Here is a 22,875-nt window from a genome sequence, read left to right on the forward strand (position 1 = left end):
AATTTAAGGCATCCTTGCTAAATAAATAAAGCATTCTTTTTTAATCTTACTGGCCTCAAGCTTTTGAACAGTAGTGTATAGACAAGAAACAGACTACAATTGGCCTCAGCAGTCTGCTCTGAGACAGAGGTGACTCACAGTGTGTATTTAATCCTTCAAATATTTGATTACACATTGTGTCATGTATGCTTAGACAGATAAAGACTGTAGCTCGATTATGCAATAACCTGCTCTGGCTCAATTATAGATGCGAATGTAAATGTACTTACACAGAGATGTACTGCACTATATAGCTTGAGAGACATAATTGAACAGAAGGTGTTTTTATAGGTGCAACAATGCCCGTACACCAGCGATAATGTGCAAACTGAATATATTTAAGATGTATATGCCACCCCAGAATGATCTGATTGGTCTGTATTTTTAAAACCGACATAGATCTGCCAAGCTTCATATCAAAAATTGAACTATATTTTCCAAAAAGACAGAATAACACATCCTATGTGAACAGCCTCGTGAGCATTGACATGTCCCCTAACAGCAGATCTCATGAACAAACTCCAGTCTGATTATTTAATAACACCTTGCACTTGATCTACTCAGAAACGTGTTTACGGATGACAAGTGGAAGACATTTTGATGCATTCAGAACATCCTTTACCAGAATCAAGAGATTCATGTGAATTCAAAAGGACCTCATTTCTCTGAAACAACCTCCTATAAATATGCAGCAGTGTTGCCATTTACTGAAGCGGTCGTGTTCATAAATATGCAGTGGCGATGCTCCTGTTTCATTTGTGATGCAGATAGAACGGCAGACAGCAGGGTGAAAAGCAATGCTAGCCCTCCGAGCCTGAGCGAGCCACACCACTATTTGGGTTTTGTTTGTTTGTCTGGTCTTTTTATGCTATGGCTGATTGTAGAATTCTCACACATTGTGAGTTTGTCCTTTGAGAATAATATTAAAAGGCCATTTACTTATTCAGGTCCCACAGTCTCAGTGCCCTAACCTGCCCTAATTTCTGAGTGATGGAGCAGATGGTCACATCATGATGCCCCCTGCTCCATCACAGCCTCAGTATCCCAGTTTTCCACAGTGCTGTTCAGATCTGGGCAGGATGGCTAACTTTGTTTGAAACACTGGGCATCGGACCCGAAACCTTTTATCCCACATGATTGGCTCTTTAAATGATTTGTTTCTTCCTAATGAAGACCCAATTTTGTCTCCAAAAGTGAGCCATCAGGAGTCCCAGGGGTTCGAAGAGATACTCTGTCCTCTCAACAACTCAGCGGTCTGCACAGCAGAGGGATCATTTGTGTACCAAATGTATGTACTTTTACCCCGATGGGACTACATTCTGGTGATGTTAAATAAAGTTTCCAGAACGTTCTCACCTGCATCTATTCCTTAGAGGGAAACGGTTGCAGGGGGAACAGTTGAAATGGGCCCAAGCCATCAAGCACTCACCTCCACGAAGCATAGAGTCTTGCTGATTGCGCTGGGTATTTTGGCATTGAAGAAGCAAAACAGCTCTAGCTTGACGATGTGCGAAACACAGTAGCCGGGAGCTGTCAGGATCCTCCACATCTCCCTCACAGTTGGGCATCTACCCACACAGTAAGGAGCCTTGGGAGATAATTATACACAACTACATATGAACACAGAGTATAAGTTTGAAAAGGTGTGAATGGTCCCATGAAAACCACAGGAATCAATTCCACATCGATAGTGGAGAAGGAAGCTCGGATATGTCTGAAGAGGGGTTTGTCACCTGCCGGTACAGGTGACACAAGGTCTTATAAACAATTCAGAAATGGAAAAGTTTCGCACTAGTCCCCTGCTGAGAGTTTACCTTTTAACACAACACGCAGAAAACAAGTCTGACTCTGTGGTGTGTTGCTTGTTTATATTCTGTTATTTCAGTTTACAAGTCACGCACGAAGCAAATTGAGAGAGATGTTTTTCAGAACTATTATGAACCTTTATGTCATTCATTTTGTTGTGTTTATTGCATTTCTTCCATTGAGGAACTGAAAGAGAAAAACTGTTTCTGATGCACACATGTATCAAACAGGTAGGCTACTGAGTGGCTATCAAAGGTTTGGGCTCAGTAGGAAGGATGCATTAAACTGATCAAACGTGACTGTAAAGACATTTATGATGTTACGAAACACTTCTATTTCAAGTAAATGCTGTTCTTTCAAAATTTCTGTTCATCAAAGAATAGGCCCACTGAAAAAACAGTTTCCTCAAAAATATTACGAAGCAACTGTTTTCAGCATTAATAATAATAAGAAATGTTTATTGAGCACCAATTCAATATATTGGAAGGATTTCTGAAGGATCATGTGATAGTGAAGACTGTAGTATATGTATTACATCTATATATAGAGTAATGGCTGCTGAAAATTCAGCTGTGCTATCACAGGGAGAGAAAAAAAACATTTATTTTTATCCAAATAGAAAATAGTTATTTTAAATTGTAATGATATTTCATAATATTACTGTTTTTACTGTACCTTTGATCAAATAAATGTGGCTTTGAGCATAAGAGACTTCAAAACCATTAATAAATCTTATTGTTTGAACATCAGAAAAGGCATTGATGGCAGCCATTTAGTTTTTTCCTAACAAATGTGGATGTTAATGGTTTTTAAGTTAATTCAGTCTACAATATATGAAGAGTTTATTTGCAAAATCCGATAAACACCACTTGCAAAAAAAAAAAAAAAAAGGAGCTGATCGCTGTGCATTTTTCTCTACATATAGCGGGATCTGAACCCTAAATATGTTTTGTCAGAAAAGCCAGTATTGTCCACTTTCAAGGCATCACGAGTTCACGTTTAACTGCAGAAGCTGACAAGCGCCTTGTAGTTTGTGAACAGAACAGAAGTCGATAAGTCAATTTTAGCGAATCAGCGCGCTGTATTCAGGTCAGGTGACAAGGCTACTTTTACTTTGAAAAGACGTGCTAGGCTAGCTGAGAGGAGTTTCGTCAAAGCTGACTAAAATTGATCAAGGATGGATAATTTCGACGAACTTGATGAACATGTGATATCTTCTTCAGGGCATAAATGAAAATAAAAGCTGAAATGTTTTCACGGAACCTTGCAAAAGCAGCATGTTATAATGGCGAGGGAAAAGATCAGTGTATTGCGTGTAATTACATCCAGACAGTCTATGATCACAACAACAACAGCGTTTGTCAGGCATCTACATTGTCATCTGCGGAGTTTACAAAGATTAAACAAGTGTTTTTTAACTCTAAAACATGAAAAGTGGAGTTATCTGCTTTTGCCAAAAAACAACTGTTGGAGTTATCTGCTTTTTCTATAAAACAAACTTTTAATGTGTAAAAAAAAAACATACTTTCAATTAACTTTAATTTTGTAAATTACCTGTATTTGTTTAAGGTATTATTGCTTAATCAAAACAACCCAACTGCAGTTTGATTGATGGAATGCACAGTAAAAAAGTGTGATTTCTGAAAATAAATAAAAATTGAGTTATCGGTTTTTGCAAATGAATTCTTCATATATACTTCTATGATAATACATTTTACTTGTTCTGTTCTTATTTATTCTGTTATTCTTCCTAAATATCGTTATTTTCCTTTGTTTCTGTCAAGTCGTTAATTTTCCGCCCCCTTCAGGAAGTGAAAACAAAGCCTGTCTTTTTTCTGTTTGGTAAATTTAGGCATCAAAAACAGGCCATGGATGGTGGCCATTTTGTTTTTCTAGCTTCACAATATATGAGCTTTTGTGGTGATAGCTGTCTTGTTACATCTTTTTCCATGCGAGCATTGTCGTGCTCAAGGACACGGCTTCTAATTGTCTGAATCTATGACAAAAAGACAGAATTAGGGATTCGGAGCAAACAGAGATGTTTTATTTAAGCTCCTGTGGAGAAACAGAAGCAGGGGCTTTACATGTTTGAACAGCCTGCTTATGTGCAGTATCATCTCTCTCTTTTTGTATCCTCATTAATTATCTGTGTCAGCCATAGCTACTCCTGTCATTGGTGCGTGTGTGTGTGTTTATGAGCGTTGTTCCTCTTCTGACACGAAGAACAAGCCGTTGCCAATTAGGGACTCTGCCTCCCCCAGGGTGACAGTGTGTTCAACTAAGAAAGTGCTGTCACATCAGCTCATGAGTTGTTAATATGGTCTGAGTGTCAGCAGGATGAAAGATGTATATTTAGAAACTAGTGGGGTCACTATACGCTCATGGCTAAATCAGGCTATAGGTTGAGAGCGGCATTTTGGCTGGTTAGAGGTTTGCACTTCAGGGATCCGTACTGACATTTACAGTTGCACCATCGAAATGGTTCGGCTGTTCGGATTTTGATGACCTTTAAATTATTTTCTATAAAATCTGCTTCATACGACAGAATGAAATGTGAGGTGTATTGGTTTAAGGTTGTAGTTTTATGCTATGGTTATTTATTATGCCGTGATATGAAAGTTAATGTTTTCACCTACTGTGCTGTGTTAATAAATAGAGAGACAGCCTGTTTCTTCCAGTGTGAATTGTAATTTCACCCAGCAGTATCTTTTTTTCAGTAGGCTAACCATAATTTCTAATAAATTAAATCCCTCACACACAGGTGGTTGCATAGGACACAGTCAATACTAGTGTCAGAAATTAATTTTATTGTAAAGGGAAGGGTCAGTAAATGCCTCACATTTTTATTATATTCTTTTATTTATTTAATTGATTTATTTTTGGTTCACATTTAAAATATCTACAACATTTTTGTCACTTTCAGCAGTATAATAGTACATTATATATATATATATTTAGTTTTACCTTTTACCTACCTTCATTCAGTATATTTCTTCTAACCACACACTATGCCAACTATTTATGCCAAAAGCTTGAATTGTCCCAACCATATTTTATATGTGTATCATACAGTGCATATATTTTTCCCTCACAATTGAAATCTTTAAAAAAAAATTAGCTGTAACACATATTAACTAACAATGTTATTATATAAATATAAAAAGTAAAAACATAAATAAAAACATACTTTACATATAAATGTAATAATTTAAATGTCCATGCTACTTTGTTAATTTTGACAGGATTTTTTCTCAGATTCCTGGTTAATTACAAGAAATAGTAAAAAAAAATAGAAAAACTGAGCTGTAACACATCCATATTTTAAATATGCCAGTCGATCAAAGAGTTTGTAAAATGCCTTTAGCTTTGCTGATTAGTCAGTCCCAGTAGAGCTGAATTACTGTGTCCTCAATGAAGCTCGTCCTGCCTCAAAATGGCTGCCTGTGCTTGTTTCACATGGGTATCGTTCTCAGCTGGATGAGCTAGATATGAATATATCTCATCTCTCCTGCCCGAGACGAGCATGTTTGTGTGTGTCTGTGTGTGCGCGTCTGGTCTGTGTTCTCCTGCTTGCTCTGTCCTGTCAGAGCGCTCTAGCCAGCCCCTGCCCGCCTCTGTCTTATTTAACTCTGCCCTCTCTCTCCACCCTGGGAGATGAGAATCAAAGTGACCGGACACACGCAACCATCTGCCCCAGTTCCATGGCAACGAGCTGCCCTCCCAGACAGAGAGAGAGGCTTTTTGTCTTTGCTGCTTGTGAGTTTGTCTGAACATGACTTCCTAATAAAGGCATAGCAGCCCTGGCCCTTTAGCTGTCTCTCCAGCTGTCCAATCACACGCTGTCACTTTTTCACATACATCCTTTTGCAGTGATGGTCAGAGGCCTATAAAAAGCCCATGTCTTGTATATCGCCGGAGGCTTAACGGTACGGCCCCTTAGTGTTACCTCTCAGTGGTGGCATTTCCTTTTCCTTAGATCTGCAACGATTCCTTTGGGGGGCGCTGTTGTGCAGTCTGAAACCTTACCTGCTGCTGCTTTTCTTTCCTTCAGAGATGGCTCATGGCCGGCCGATTCATAGTAATTGAAAGCAGGGAGGGATAGAAAATCGATTGGGAGCCTGGCAGATCTTTAATGGCAACTCTTTTTACCTGTTATCAAGTAAGGGCTGCAGGGGGCCCTGACAATGACACGCTGCCCTCTTAGCAGCAGTTTGACTGATTAGGAGAGACAACGACGTGTCAAAGAGAGGCAGAGCTGCTGAAATCACAAAGCCTGCAGGCTCTTCTTCGCGCGCTCTGATCATCTAGTGGAAGCTCGATTGGAGCCTGGAGGTCCAGGGGCCCCGTCGAACTCGCCGCACACGCACACGGGATAAGGGGAGGCTCTACAGGCGAGAAATTGCTTTCTCGAATAGAGTTTACAGTCTGTAGGTTTTTGGATGTGCTTCCTAAACCACTCAGGAATTGGAAGAACGTGAGAAGCATATGCAGCCGAACATCTCGCCTGCCATCTCATGTGCAGACTGGTTCCCTCAAGAAGGGCCATTGGAAAAACTGTTACATGGCTCCATCTAGTGGCGGAAGTGGGATAATTCCGTTCACTGCATTCTGTGTATACCAACAAATACATTATTTAAGGCAAGACCGAATTCATGACAGGGCTGTTGGAGAGATCATAAAATGGACCAAAAGATGTAGATAGATAGTAAATGTGTGAATGTGATGTGTGAGAGTATCATTTCCTCCGCTATTTCTTCTTTTTCTCTACATGGATATCAGTCACCTCTCTATACCCCTTTTTTAGTTTATCCCGTTTCACAACCCCTTTCTTCCTCTGTCTCTCTATCGCTCTCTCTCCCTCTGCTCTTTGTGTTAACCGCTGTGTGGGACATGTTATAGGTAAAGGTCCAGAGACCATATTTGCTGGCCAGAACTTGAATGACAACGAATGGCACACAGTTCGTGTCATCAGAAGAGGCAAAAGTCTGAAGCTAACGGTGGACGACCTGCAGCCCTCTGAAGGTACAGCACATTCTCAAGTATTTTACCATCTTAAGACTCACACACATGTAAATTTGAAAGTTGTGAGCATCCTATGTCCTATCATGAAGTGTAGAGCGCTTGAAGTGGGTAGTTTAAAGGATGAAGGTTATTGTTTCGCCATATATGAACATATGTGTGATTAATGCTTTATTTTGAATTACAAAGTTGCCTTGACAATCATACCAAAGATTCAGGATTGCTGTTGCGAATAAAACTGACCTATTTAAATATAACCTAGTTTAGGTTTTTAACTTATTGAAATGTCCTGTTGGTTTGTATCTATTAACATGTACACTGCCATTCAAAACGTTTGGGGTCGGTAAAATTTGATGAAAATTACTGTAAGAACATTAATATGGTGAAATATCATTATATATTAAAATAACTTTTCTATTTAGAATGTAATTTATTCATATGATGGCTTCAGTTTCTTATCATCCTTATTATTATCAATATTAAAAACAGTCAAATATGCCCCAAACTTTGAATAGAAGTGTAATCTTATAAATGCAAATCATATAAAATAGGTAAATATATCCTTGTTGATTTTGCCTTTAGCAGGGTTTCCATACTAGAAAATAAATAAATAAATAAATAACCTTTTGATTTTCAAATATGAAACCACACGTATTTTATATTATATAATATGTATATAAATTGATTTGCTTATATAAAATAAGAAATAATTTCTTTGTTGGTATAGTTAAATGAAATGGAGAATCAAAATATACACATAAATTACACATAAAAACATACCGCACATTTCAAAACTAACTCTCCAGTTTAAAATATGAATTATTCTTTTGATCACTGAATTTGAAATCAGGACAATTGTGATGTTACAATGTCTTAACGATTAACTTCACACTGTCCCTGTTAGTAGTGTTGTCTATATTGTGATTATTTAGCGATCAAAAATCGCTCTCATTATAACCCGCAGGAGCAGTCAATTAAAATGCATTGCATGACTCCTTTAAAAATCCCATGTAAGATAAATCATCTGTAGTGTTAAGATAAATCTCAGGGACGCACCACAGAGTATTACATAATCTTTAAGTAATTGCATGTACTCTTTGCTAACGGTCTTGAGGAAGGGCCTTTCCTGAAGAGATTCAGTGGCTCACTTCCAATAGTGCAACTTCCGTTAGTGTTCCTCAAGGGCAAAAACACCTTTTGCAATTTGCCCACTGAATGAAGCATCATATGAAAAAGGTAGTGCTTTCCCACAGTGCAGTACTATCATCTTTAGTTTCTTGCTGAACTTACTGGTGTGTGTTCGACACTTTGAAATAGACTTGGTATTTAACTTAATGCTGATGCATTCGGAGGCCAAACCACTGAGGGAATACATTATACTCACATAACCTTACTGATTTTAGAGTGAAAGAACTTCCTCTTGGGAAGCTTTAAAAGAGGTTTTTAAAATATTTAAGGGCTTCTTTCTCCCACTGGATGGCAGAAAGATGAAGTTAACCTTTTTTCCTTCGAATCCCCTAAAATACTTCTAACATTCTTCCAACTCTTAATGCTTTCAGGTTTTTTTAGTCTTCCATGTTTATTAAAAATCTCATTTTGTTGTAGTAAATTTAAGTCGGCCCATTTGGCAATACTGCGGCCCTGTCCCAGATAGTGGATACATGCGGTCTGTAAATTCCATAAGACTGTATGGTGTCCCATTTGTCTACTACATGATCATCTATACTGCATGCAGCATTGTCACCCTTTTGGGACACTCTCCCTTTCCTACATTAAATCTGTTTTCGCTTATTCGCCCTGGTAAGGTCAAATCACGGGAGACCACACGCAGCTGGAGTTCCACAATGTGGAAACGGGAATCGTAACTGAGAAGCGTTATATGCCCGCCGTGCCCTCCAACTTCATTGGACACCTGCAGGGTTTGTCCTTCAATGGCATGTCCTACATTGACCTGTGCAAGAACGGCGACATCGACTACTGCGAATTGAATGCCATGATCGGCTACAGGAGCATCGTGGCAGACCCCGTGACCTTCAAGTCTCGCTCTAGCTATGTGACCTTGCCCACGCTTCAGGCCTACTACTCCATGCACCTGTTCTTCCAGTTTAAAACCACTTCACCAGATGGGCTCATCCTGTACAACCGAGGAGATGGCAATGACTTTATAGTAGTAGAGCTGGTTAAAGGGTGAGCTCCACTGGTTTTAATGCACCACGTTTGATTTGAATGCATAGAAAATGTGATGAGTCCTTCACTAATTGTCTTTATGACTGTTTGCATGCAGTTATCTCCATTATGTGTCAGACCTGGGAAATGGAGCTCATCTCATCAAAGGAAATTCCAACACACCACTAAATGACAATCACTGGCACAATGTGATGATCTCACGAGATACAAACAACCTCCATACGGTCAAAATAGACACCAAAATCACCACACAGACTACCATGGGAGCCAAAAACCTGGATCTGAAAGGTACTTTTGATGTTTTCTTAATGAGAATGATTTCTCTGCATGATTTTAACTGATCATTAGAACTTAAAAAGACACAATGATTATATAAATAAAAATAACTATATTATTATTTCTAATTAGATTAGATTAAATTAGTTAGCATTCTTTACCTCACATTGACCTTCACATTGTTGTGTATTGCAAGTGAACCAGCAGGGGGCAGCGGTGTTCCTTTTCTATGGCAGTTTACTTAACATGCTCCATTGATAGTTGACTTGAAAAGACATCTTCAGTCAGAGCATAATATTTCCTGTCTCTACAGGTGATTTGTATGTGGGAGGTGTGGCCAAAGAGATGTATAAGGACTTGCCAAAGTTGGTGCATTCTAAAGAGGGCTTCCAGGGCTGCTTGGCATCTGTCGACCTGAACGGCCGTTTGCCAGACCTGCTGTCAGACGCACTGTCCAACGCCGGCCAGGTGGAGAGAGGATGCGAAGGTGAGGAAAACGGTATGAATGAAACATACACCAGCTTGGCTTAGCGAAGTCCTTCGCTTGACGACTGCAATCTCCAATCCTTGTCTCCTCTCATGCACTTGTTCATCCTTTCTGCTTCTTGTTCTCATCATCTGTTCTGTGTTTTCTTCATGCTGGGCCATTTTTAACCAGTTTCAGGGTTCTGTGTTTCTCTGTTGGCAACAGGAGTGTAGATTAGGTGTGAACGATATGGACATGTTTCTATCATTGTTAAGAGATCTTGTGTTTTTTCCAAGCTGTAGCTGTGAGGAAGCTAAAGAGAAAAGAGACTGGTTACTGCCAGAAGCTTTTAGTAGTTATATTAATTAGTGAAAAATAGTTAACAGTAATCCTTTTTTCATTGAAGCTCAGAAAGATAACAATATCATAAAAGCAAGTCATAACTAAGGATGGCCCACAAGACTGCTGTTCTGTTCTTAAAAGATGAATTGAATGCATTAAAACTGAATGCAATCATTCCAAAAGGGAAAACTAATTTAAAAGGGCAATATAAGAATAGAATGAGATTTATTAACAGTGATATTGTGCATATTGAAAGTGACGTATCAGATATGTAACATTATGTAAATAATTTTAATATTGAAACAGTAATGTTTAAGCTTATGAAGTTACATGCCATTCAAAAGTGCTTATTAATATATTAATAATGTTACAGACAATTCAATTTCAATGCTTTTCTGTTGATCTTTGTATTCATCAAAGAATCCTGAAAAGTGTTTCAAGGTTTATGCAACAAATATTAATCAGTACAACTGTTTTCAACATTAATAATAATAATGAAATGTTTCTTGAGGACCAAAACAGCATATTAAAATGATTTCTGAAGGGTCATGTGACACTGAAGACTAGAAATTTAGCTTTGTCATCATAGGATTAAATTAGTTAATTTAAATTATAATATTTCTCAATATTACTGTTTTTAATGTATTTTTGATCAAATAAATGTCACAGCTAATTGCTAATAATGAAGAATAATGGATCAAATAATAAAAAAAGCCCAACATCGCAATAATATAACAGTTCTATAATAAATATGTTTACCTGGAAATCTAAATGGAACCTTACCATAGACTGCAGTTATTTTTAAATAAATTGAATTATCGTAACAACAAACTATCTGTAACTCTACTGTTAAAAGCAACCCTAATTTTTACATTTCTTGTAACATTTTGTCTGGCAAAATACATACATACAGATTGTTTTAATATGGCCATCAGTATATTCAGCTGTAAAATAACTGTTAATATTTGCTAAGAACCACAACATTGCATCCATATAAATCTTACATTATGAATGCATGTATTTATTTTTAATAAGCTAATTTTGGGATCCCATTTACAGGGAGCGATCATAGCTGGAAAATGTCCTTCTGTTCAAACCAAACCTACTCTGCTGGCTTTTATCATGTCTATTCCTGTCTCTCTCTTATCATCTATAACTCCACCTCTCTTCTTCCCTGGGTCTCTGTCTGCTTTCTTTATGTCCTCCCTCTGTTCCTTTACATTTTTAACAACTTAATTTGTTATAATCATAGACATTCCAGTGCCTCTACTAACATCTTATATATTTTGTTTTGTTTTTTCTTTTTCGTTTGGCTGACAAAAGTTGCATTGCTGAAAGCTGACTTGCAAGGTAGATAGCCATATGTGTGTCTTAACTGATGCCCCCTCTTCCCCCCCTCCAGTGTGAGCGTCTGATGTCGTAGATCACGTTTTCCCGGCAGGCGGTCTAGTAACTCCATCACCGTAAATACAAGCACCGTCCGCACACCTTGTATTTACAGCCTCCCGGTCTTAAACTGTCTCAGAGTGTCCTGTGTCATAGTTTTCCCTCACTTACCCGTCACTGCTCTTTTCATTGGAGTGTACATCTGTTCTGTTGTTTACTGGAGGCATGTGTCCCCCCTCCCCTCTTCCGACAGTGCCCCCCCCCCCCCCCCCTCCACCCACTGCATGCGGTTTCAGCTCCTTCCACACCGAAATGCGACGGAAATAGTCTATAGCTTTTACCCCCCGATAAGGGCCTTAAAACTAGATGGAATTTCCCAAGCGGTTAGGGAATCTCTCGAAGCCAGATTACGCCGCTCAGATATATAACACTCAGTTCGAGAGAAGCTCGTCAGGGGAGCGAGCCAACCCTCTGTTTCTCTGCCTGAGACTTTAAATGAGCTTCGCTCAGACAGATCAGGTGAGACAGGAAGAACGCAGCTCATCTGGATCGTACCGGCAGCTGTGGTAGCGTCTCTCTCTCTCTCCTCCTTCTTCTCCCTGCCAGACTCGCTTCACTTCCGAGTCAAGTGGCCAAGCCGCAAATGTGCGACTGATTGGCCAAATGGCTGAGTGATGGAGAGGAGGGAGCGTTTGAGGGCCAGGGGCCTGTTTTACATGCCGGCTGAAGTAATGAGAGAAATGAGAACAGAAGTGTTTCCGCAGGCAGTAATATGCCTGGCCCGTTGCCCCGTCGCTTCGCTTCTGTAGACCGAACACAAAATGAGCTGTTCCAGACGGCCCCCATTTATCTTACAGCCCCGAGTCCCCAGGGAGTGCTGCTGCTTTAAACCCACCTCAGCAATACTAGGAGCAGATGTTATTATCACACGGGGGCCTGTATTATTACTGCAGCCAATACACTGCGCATTACCGCCAATGCTACACTGTCATACAGCCAAAATCAAGCTTTAAAATCAAGTCACCTCTCCACATTTAATGTCTTCTTGAGTAATGAGACAGATTAAAGGCACACTCAGTAATTTTTTTTACCTTGTTAAAAAAGTTTTAAATAGTACTTTAAAGATCATTCTTACCTGAGATAAAGACTCAATACTACACTTTTAGAAATAAAGGTAGAAAATCTGTCACTGGGGCCATACCTTTTAAAAAGTTACAAAAATGTACCTTTAAAGTATGAATATGCTAATATACCATTTTACATGTAGCAGGTCACCTATTATTTTAAATCATGACTTACTGAAAATAGCATGTTTCTGTTGTGACATTTAGATCATAGAATCATAAATAAATTAATCCATGTATATTAAGCAGTTTAATAAGCAATAATTTCAGTATTGATAATATTAACAATATTAAGCGCATTTTCAACATTGATAATATTAAGAAATTGTACAAATTTGAATATTAGAATGATTTCTGAAGGATCATGTGACTCTGAAGACCCGAGTAATAATGGCTGTTATAAAACGTCAGCTTTGCCATCAAAATTATATTCAACAGTTATTTTAAATTGTAATATTTTTCACAGTAGTTCCTTTTATTGTATTTTCTATTAAATAAATGCAGCTTTGGTAAGCATCCTATCAAAACCATTAAAAATCTTGACCTAAAATTTTGATCTGAAGTGTACATCTACACCACTAGGTGTCAGTGTAAGTCTAACTGTAACAGTAATAACTTCCTTATATATATCATGTGAAAAGCAGTATGTCAAATGAGTGTTATGACTGAAAATGTAGTATTCATAAAAATGCCAAGTGTGCATCCAGTGGACGTTTTACTATCCTGTTATATTCATAAATGGTGTAGCTGAGGTCATACATACCCAATATAGTGTGTCTCGATTGTATTCATACTACATATATGCATAATTATAGAATGCAACTTTATTAACTTCAGAATTAGGTGTTTTTTCATCAAATGTAGTACATACTCAGTGCATAATTTTGGATTTTGGTCTTTTTAGCCATCGCAACATGAACAAAAAAATTACTGAGTGTACCTGACAATGTTTTGTACAGGACTTTATTTGGTGATCTGCAGAAGATAATGACATAATATACAGTTAAGCTAAAATAAGAGCACTCATTATGCTATATAAAACCACACTGAAATGGAAAAGATTTTAATGTTTAGGTTTCTTGTACAATAGTAACATTTGAATGTAAGACATTTGTGTGAATATTTATTTTATAGACTATATATATTATATTACTTATAGTATATTGTTTAATATATTTATAAACTATTTTCTTCATCCAGTCCCTAAATAGTTTCTGAGAAAGATTAATATTTAGTTAAAGAGAAGATTTTGTCCTCACTGGTAGTTGGTTTTTTATCTAGGGGAGTGAGCAGATGGGACGGTTCTGTGTGGCTGTTTCTGCAGCAATAAAAGATTTTCACTAGTGTGTATTTTTATGTCGTAAGGGGCCTATGAATTTATATACCCTTCTCTGTTTCTTCCTGTCTGTTTGATTCTCTCTCTCTCTCTCTCTCTCTCTCTCTCTCTCTCTCTCTCTCTCTCTCTCTCTCTCCACTACTCTGTCATCGGTCTCTTCAGGCCCCAGCACTACCTGTCAAGAGGATTCCTGCTCCAATCAGGGCGTGTGTCTGCAGCAGTGGGAGGGGTTCAGTTGCGACTGCAGCATGACATCATTTGGAGGGCCGCTCTGCAATGACCGTGAGTCTATCACCTCTCCTTCTTTATAGCTACTGTAGGAAAACCCAGCGCACTGATCCAGAACCACCTAAATTGGTTTGTCAATGGATGAGAGCACTTGCAACTATTCTAAAAAACGTCAGCCACTTTGATGACTATTATATTTTTAGACAATGGTATTGAATATATAAACTGTGAAAAATAAGCACACCAATTCATATTCAAAACTCACATACAGTGCTTCACAATGCAAGGACTGAAGTAAAAAAATATGAGATTCCACTGATGCATCAGATGTGACATGTCACATTGAATTAAAATGGAATCTCAGAGACCCTTAGAAAGTAGCTGTTTTCAGAACAGAATACTAGCATGCTGTGTACTGCATACTGCACAGAATACACCACAGGCTCCCACTATTTTTAAAAATAGCATGTGAAACAGCGTGTGTATGCATTGTGAAAAACAAATATTTAAAAATAGTATGCTACATTGTTGTCACATGACCTGTTTGATTCAGAGAGAGAAGTCTAGTCTATCGTTTTATAATTGTGCATTTTCATATATGTGACCCTGGACCACAAAACAAGTCATAAGGCTCAATTTTTTGAAATTGTGATGTATACATCATCTGAAAGCTGAATAAATAAGCTTTCCATTGATGTATTGTTTGTTATGATAGAATATTTGGCTGAGATACAACTATTTGAAAATCTGGAATCTGAGGGTGCAAAAAAAATCAAAATATTGAGAAAATCACCTTTAAAATTTGTCATAAAAGAAAAATCAATAATTTTGACTCATTCTGTGAATTTTTTGCTATTGCTACAAACATACCCCAGCGGCTTAAGACTGGTTTTGTGGTCCAGGGTCACAAATAATGTCAATTTGTGGTCATTGTGGCTAGTATACATACTAAGTCATCCTGTTTAATGTATACGGGAAAAATCATATCAACCATAGTATTCATAATATTACAGTCTATACTGGGTTAAATTAGTATTCCATTCTGAACCCAGTTATATTGTTCTTACTGCATACTTCTAAAAATGTGCAGTCTTCTGCTACACCACTAGAGGGGGTTGGACACTGCACAGCTAGGGATCTGCACCATGATGTATATCACAATATGCTGCAATGAGTAAAAAAAAAAAATTTAGTGGACTGTTTCTCATAGATATAAATTCTATGCAGAGGGAGACATCGCATAAGCGTGTGTGGCAATTTCTGAATGGGTTTGTAATATTGAGCTGTACCCCAAGAAGAACATTGACTGAATTTGGTGTAAAAACCCCTAGTGCTTGTAGCCTGTGAAAGTGCTGAGTGCCAGGAATCCGAAGCAGAGTGAAAGTCCTTGAGATGGTTTACGGAGAAGATCTATTACAGGCTCAAGCCGTGCACAGCTAATCCATTCTGCAGGTTTGCCAAACTGATAAGAGCCCGCCTTTGTTCAGGAGGAAGAAACCACATAGACGGCTTGCATTACATCATCCGCATCCCCACACCTTGCTGGAATCTATTCAGTGTGTTTTTAGAGATGAGAATGGCAGAGGACGATAGGATCCCTTTTGCTACCTAATTAGAATTATAAAGAAAAACACATTTCTTTTAGCTTACTCCTTTTCCCCCCTCATATCTACAGTGATTCAGATCGATGAATGAATAAATTGGTGGATCTCACCTTCATTATTATATGTAAGTTAATGATTACAGACTGAATCCATCTTTTACTGGGCACTTATTTGAGCAAGGAACAGACAGAATGATATGTGCCACAATATTAATGTTCCTGCACGGTCATATGCTCATGCGCACACACACAAAGGCTCATTTAGATGTGTAGAAGCCCAGTGATCATCAGGCCGTGAAGGCAGTGCAAAGAGAAAGAGGCTTTGTTTGAGCATAGTGGCAGAGAGTAAAGCCTGGGTTTGAGACTCAGCCGCAGACATGCATGACCACATCATTCCTCTACACTACACATAATACAGACCTATACTCAGCATCAATTCTCCATCTCTGAAACAAGCTTTCACTAACACATACACGTGTGTGCACTGATCAATGCACAGATCCCGGCGGGGTGGGTGCCGGATCAAGAATTGCCACACACTAAATGCGAGTAAATATTCTTAATACACTAAATGCGAGTTACTCACCACTAACAGGGAACATATTCAATATTTACCTAAATAATCTAATTTTCATGATGACAAATGCATAATTATTGTTCTGATTCATTATTCATATTTATATTTTAATAAAAAAATACAGTCTAATAAAAACAAATATGCTTTCATTGCCTGTAGGAAATATTAGGCTGATACATTTTTTCCATTTCTATTTTTATGTAAGAAAAAACAAGCTAAATAATCAAATTTTCATGATGACAAATGCATGAATATTGTTAAGCTTCATTATTCATATTTATATTTGAGTAAAAACACAGAAAAACAAATATGGTTTCATGGCCTGTAGGAAACTGTAGGCTGGTAAATATTCTCAATTTATATTTTTGTGCAAGGAAAAAAAAAGAACTAAAACTAACTTTCATAATGACAAATATATGTTTACGTATTAATTTTAAATGTTTATTTAAAAACATAGAAAATAATATAATTTTATGGACCGTAGGAAATAGTAGGTTATACATTTTCCCAATTTCTATTTGTGCAAGTAAAAAAACAAACAAAAAAAATGTTATTTTCATAATGACAAATATATGTTTACGTATTCATATTAAATGTTTAATTAAAATACAGAAAGAAAATGGTCTGTTTCATGGTCTGTAGGAAATATTATGCTGGTGGATTTTCTCAATTTCCATTTTTATGTAAGGAAAAAAAACTAAATATCAAATTTTAATGCTGACAAGCATGAATGTAATGCTTCATTATTTATATTCATATTTTAATAAAAATACTGAAAAAAAATATGGATTCATGGCCTGTAGGAGACTGGTACATTTTCTCAATTTCTTTTTCTATGCAAAAAAAAAAAAAAAAAAAAAAAACTAAATCTAATTTTCAGAATTATCATAATTTTTGGCAAAAGTTAATTCTGAATGCAGGTTGGGTGCATTTGTCCATTAGGCTCATCAAGCATGGACTCAAGCACACTTCAGATCTAAATGGCTACGATCAACATGAGCCATTTGGTTTGAGCTGGTTATCAAAGAGCACCTTAAAAAAACTAGCAAGGAGAAATGGCAGAGCCGGGGTTCTCCAATGAATGCAAAGCTGATTTGCTCGGTCTAAATACTGTTAAAGAGGCAGAGCGTAGATAAGAGACGAAAGAATTACGTGATTAAAAAATGACCACCGTTATAGAGAAAAACGTGAAGAGAGAACCTGATTCTCATGTGAGAAATGTGATATTAAATCCGAGGAATCGCGCCATTCATGACGGCAACGCACCCATCTGCTCTCTAACCGAACAATATGTATTTAAAGATTTGCTTCATTTTTAATTAGCTTGTTGCTTATCGGCGATCTTGTTTCTTAATAAACAACATCCCACCGATTACTGGAGCATCATGCGTGGGGGGAGTTGATTAATGCTTCCTATAGTAAATGGATAGATAGGGAGAAGGAAAATGAATTTAGGGTTCATTATTTATTTCTTCTCTTTTCACTGCATGAATCATTCCTCCTTTCTTTATAAAAAAGGATGGCAGAACAACAGAACACTGTAAAAATTGGGCACAAAAGGTGGAGCGAAATGAGTGGAAGGAAGGAAAAACAGACTTTTCCACTTATTCTCCCCTACTGTTTAAAATACTTGAAACCTTTTTTCCTCCACAGAATGAAAGCACTAGTATTTAAACATGCTCTACTTCCTTTGAATCTGCTTTTGAGGTCAGCTGAAAAAAGAAATGGATTGGCTCAAACATGTGACTGCCAGAGAATGGAGAGGGTCCGCTGCTCAAAGCGACACCCAGTGTTCACCATTAGGTGGCAGCCTTGTAAACAGAAAATGAAGCACATGCTCATTTCACAGGCTGGGTTCTCGCATTCTTTTAATATCGCAGGGAACAATTAGCTTGCTATAAATGCAGCAGACTGGTTCCCAAATTGTTTCATGAACCTCTGGAGTTGTGATATGATGTTTCATTACGTACAACACTGGGTATTGCTAAAGTCACAGTGATAAAATTGTTTTCCAAATAAAGTAGTTTCAGCTCCTGCTTGCAGTCTGTCTTGGAGCCCCTGGCGAGGCAACTCTGATCACCCGGCTTTGTCAACTTTAATTATTCTGTGCTAACGATGCTCAAAGCTGAGAGGAGGGAGAAGCAACGATCTCCTTGTGTGAGATTAGATGACACCAGTGTCACTTTTGGTGCATCTTTCTTCACACTTCAACTGGAGTCTCTGTGGAGAAGCACACCTGCAGACTTCCTCCTTGAACCAACAAGCAAACACACCCACAACATGGGGTGCACATTAGGTGAATCTTACACCATATTAATTTAAAGTGTTCATTTTTGCTTCATTTGTCAGTGACAAAACAAATCAGAGATACACTAGATTTGGGGTTTTGACTGATTACACTTTTAAACTGCTCATTTACACACCCTATTCTACTTTCTAGTAGACTAGATTGGGATTTTGGTTCTCAACTGGGGGGTTATGACCAGTCTTGGACAGCAGGGTAAAAAATACAATGCTAAATGCTAACCATAGAATCATGCAAAGTCAATAAAGTCAAGAAGTCATTATAAACATTTACTTACTTTCTTCTGTGGAATGAAGGAAGTGGGGCTCAACATTGTTTTGTTCTCCACAGACTTTCATTGTATAAACAAAAGTGGTTGAACATTTTAAAAATATCTTCTTTTGTGTTCCACAGAAGAAATAAAGTCGTACAAAATTGGAGAGTGAGTAAATGGTGACCAAATTTATATTTTTGGGTGAACTGTCCCTTTAAGAAAATATTTCCTGTGTCTTTTTGTTGTTGACGTCAAAACCTTGGCATCCATCTAAGCAGTATTTTGACTTATCATACATGTCACTTGGTACAAATTAGGCAGATGGCAACATGTTTGGGTTGCATGACTTGACCTCATTTCCATAAACTGTAAAATTAATCAGTTTCATTGCAAAATCTGCAAACAAAATGTCAAACACGTTGCAGATTTACAATTGCATCTTAAGCCTTGCTTGAAGCCTTTAAGCTATTGTTGAATCTCGCAAGTAAGAAAGACCGCTATTGAATCAAGTCAGGCGCTGTCCATGGTGCTGAAGTGTACCCAATGACTCCTTCCGGTGAGAGAACTCATTCAGCTACACAATGGCCAAAGAGGGAGGAGTATATCAAGGTTTGACTAGTTTGTGAAGGGAGAGAGAGCCCACACTCTCTGAATTCCAGCTGGACTGTTCTCGAGCCACCCCTCTGTCAAGGAGAAACGAAGACAGGAAGAGAGAACGAACGATTAGGAGGACGAGACACGAGACCCCCCTTTCCACAGCTGCACGCGCCTCCCTGATGATCAAGGGGGAGGGAGAGAGGAAAAGAGGGGGAGGAAAACTCAGCCAAGCTTCACCGTTCTCTGTTTCCCCTTCTCTTCATTCAGAGGGTCTTTTCCTCTAAGCATGCTGCTTAGGAACGCTTCCGCTTCAGAGATGCTGTAAGGAGTGAGAGAAGAGGAAGGACTTTCTTAACGCTGACATTTACAGAAACTCTGAGCACCTTTTTCACATGAGGAGCACTTGACCACTCTTGCCCTTTCTTGGTTATCTCTTCCTGTCCTCCTTTGGTGTGTCTGCTAATATTTCCTCTGAGAGTCAGTGCGGTCTCAGCCAGCCAGGCAGTAGCAGAAGCAGCAGCAGCAGCTCTTGTGTGGTGTGTGTGTGTGAGAGAGAGTGTGTTTGTCGTTTGGGGAGGGGGAGAGGCACTCTGTATTGAGTTAAATGCTGCAGCGGCGATCTCGTCTTGTGTGTGCCATCGCTTCTAGTAGTCTCCCTGCTCCTCTCCTATTCTCTCAACGGGGATAACGAGGGATGCAGCCTTGTCTTCATGGGATACAGCTGGGATTCAGGTGATAGGAAAAGTCCAGGACTGCTGGGAGGTCTGTAACAAAGGCTGCTCACTCTTTTCTCCCTCTTCTCCAATACACCACTACGCCTACCTTACTGGAGTACTGGATCGGATTCCGTGGTTTCTTTGTGGAGGATTTTGTATTTTTAAATGCCATGAAGAGAGGAATTTAATCCAGGATCATTATCCTTCTGAAGTTTACTTCATTCGTGCTCTTTTTTCCGGGAGAACTCTGTGGAAGTTCCATCTCCATGTGGATTCGGCACGTGCTGTTGTTCTGCCTCTCCATCAGTGATTGGGCTGTTGCATGGTCAGGATCCGAGGCTTGAGCGGGACATGGGTTGCCAGGTGGTCTAAGGACACCCCTCTTTAAAGTCCTTGCACTCCGGTAGCATGCTGCGTCTGTGGCCCTGCGGGGCTCCTGGTGGTCTTGCTTCCATCCTGCTCCGCATCAGCCTGCACCTGGCTCTCTGGATACCACCGCTGACTTTGGGGTCAGCCCTGGCTCTGGCAGAGGGGCCTGGGGAGCTGTACGTCCCTCAACATATGCCTCATCACCTCGTGCCTGCCGCCAGATCCCACGCCCCCCTGCGGGCAGGACATGGTGCGTAGCTTATTCGACTGCCACATTCACCCTCTCACCGCTTTGCCATTCTGTAACCTTTCGTTCCTAGAGCATTTGTTGTCTGTGTGCCGAGATTTTAGCATAAGAAACGATATCATGCTCTTGTAATCTCATGGTAATTGGCCGAGGTCTATATGAGTGTACTTTTGCAATTATGTGGTCAGGATGCAAATGCGATCTTTAAGAGGTGTTTGTGAACATTATGCAGATGCATTATGCAGAGTACAAATGTTGAGAGCATAATGTTGGCTGAACCACGATCACTTAGCGACCAGCGATTCAGCCTCCCGTTACGCTGACTATGCTTGAATGCATGCGTCTTTGTGTTATTTCTAGGGGCCATCGAGGGGGCTGTGTTTATATAAGCACTGGGGCAACATCCTTAACCTCTCCGGTTCGAAAGGCCACATCTGTGCACGCTGACTCGAGCTGACCTTTGACATGATGAAATTATATTCAAATTGCATCGTGGTCACCATATCATGTTGTGTGTGTGCACGGATTTAATGCAGCGAACCAGCCAAATTGAATGTATTAGGTCTAGAAGGGACAGTGGACAGGCTTTTATGCGACTGTTAGACCCCAGGGCCATCCTGAGATTTCCACACTGGTGCACCCCCCCACCTCCGTTGAAACTCTATTACTCCTACATTGCCGTTAAATCCCACCGGCCACCACTCCTGAGTATACAGTATAAATTGAACACCTTCTGCTTTATTGCACCAGATTTTTTACCCCCAGTGTTGTAATGTCTCGTTGCGGCTGGCTGTTTAAAACTATCAGGGCGATTTCCACGCTGTGTGTGCAGAGGGGCTTGAGCTGTCAGTATGTGATCCACTGCACTTATATAACGAGACCTGGCTGCCTCTCAGCATTATCCTCACCGATTATGCTTTGATTAAAAAAAACAAAAAAAAAAACAATATTGAATAGAGGCAGGAGGAAGAGAACGGAAGCTTGTGAAGTGAGACGAGTCATTTATCATCCTTTCTGAAAGGCTCTTAGTTTTTCTTCTCTACCTCCTTGCCTTTCTCCCTATCACTCTTTCCTTCTGTCTTTGTCATATTCTTCTTTTCCGTTTGTGTGTGTTTGTGTGTGTGACACAGCTGGCATCTCTAATGGCAGGGTGTGCTGAGATCACAGAGCCCCACTGCTCGCATGCGTCCCCCCAGGCGGCGAGGCAGCGCATCAGGGTCCATTGCTTCTGCCTCCGCCCCCCTCCCGGCCAAGCTAATCTAAACATCTCAAACCTTCGGACCTCTTTTGCCTGAGAATATTCAGTGAAATTGTTCGCAGCTGAGCATAATTCACGAGCTCTGATAATAATAATAAACTAAAACCGAAGTTGCTTCCAGCTATGTGTCTGCTACGCTATTTACAGCACCAGCGGACACCTTCTCAGCCGAACTGCAAATCTGTCCAGCCCTACCTGCTTCCAGCACTGTTTTAGTATGCCACGACGAGGAGTTTGAGAACAGCACGAGTTCTGTTGTTGCAGCAAAATTACCATTTAAAAACCATTAACAGTAGGTTATGTGGAGTGCAGAAAAGAGTGTGCGTGCACCCTTGTCTGTGTGCATCAGTAAATGTGCTCTCTCTCCCACTGAAATGATTGGATGAGAACTAAAAAAAATGAAAGCAGAAAGTGAGGCAAATCATCAGAAGTTACCCTGGGCTCCAATACAGTATTTTTAAAGTCAAACCCATCCCCTTTTTTCCTTTTCCCCCTCTCATTTTGCTGCAGTCTTGCACTTTTATCTCCCCTTTCCTCCACAGTTTCACTGACAAATATAACAAGAGGCTACATTTAGATGAAGTTATACAGTAGAAGGACGCTGCGTTCTCTCACACCTACAGAAAAATGGATCCTATGTAACTTGCAGTGTAAAATCGAACAGTGTAGGATTAACATTACTCCCCCTCGTTCTTTAAAAAAACGTGTTTGTGTGTGTTTGCATATGTTTCCAAAGGCTAT

At 39.3% G+C, this 22,875-nt stretch overlaps 1 protein-coding gene across 24 annotated transcripts in view; it reads left to right on the forward strand.

Moving 5' to 3' along the window:
- LOC306852442 (neurexin-1a) overlaps nt 1-22,875 on the forward strand; it is a 177,408-nt gene that overhangs the window by 102,977 nt on the left and 51,556 nt on the right. For 12 of the 24 annotated variants that reach the window (XM_079389254.1, XM_079389260.1, XM_079389276.1 and 9 more), the window contains 5 exons: nt 6,745-6,867; nt 8,670-9,051; nt 9,149-9,339; nt 9,641-9,826; nt 14,144-14,263. In XM_079389254.1, the coding sequence (XP_079245380.1) occupies nt 6,745-6,867; nt 8,670-9,051; nt 9,149-9,339; nt 9,641-9,826; nt 14,144-14,263 (1,002 nt within the window). Of the gene's footprint in view, nt 1-6,744; nt 6,868-8,669; nt 9,052-9,148; nt 9,340-9,640; nt 9,827-14,143; nt 14,264-20,357; nt 20,880-22,875 lie in introns of those variants that run through there. The other 12 variants (XM_079389273.1, XM_079389262.1, XM_079389255.1 and 9 more) reach the window with 2 other exon arrangements.

The sequence above is a fragment of the Barbus barbus genome, assembly GCF_936440315.1.
Source record: "Barbus barbus genome assembly, chromosome: 32".
Lineage (NCBI taxonomy): Eukaryota > Metazoa > Chordata > Actinopteri > Cypriniformes > Cyprinidae > Barbus > Barbus barbus.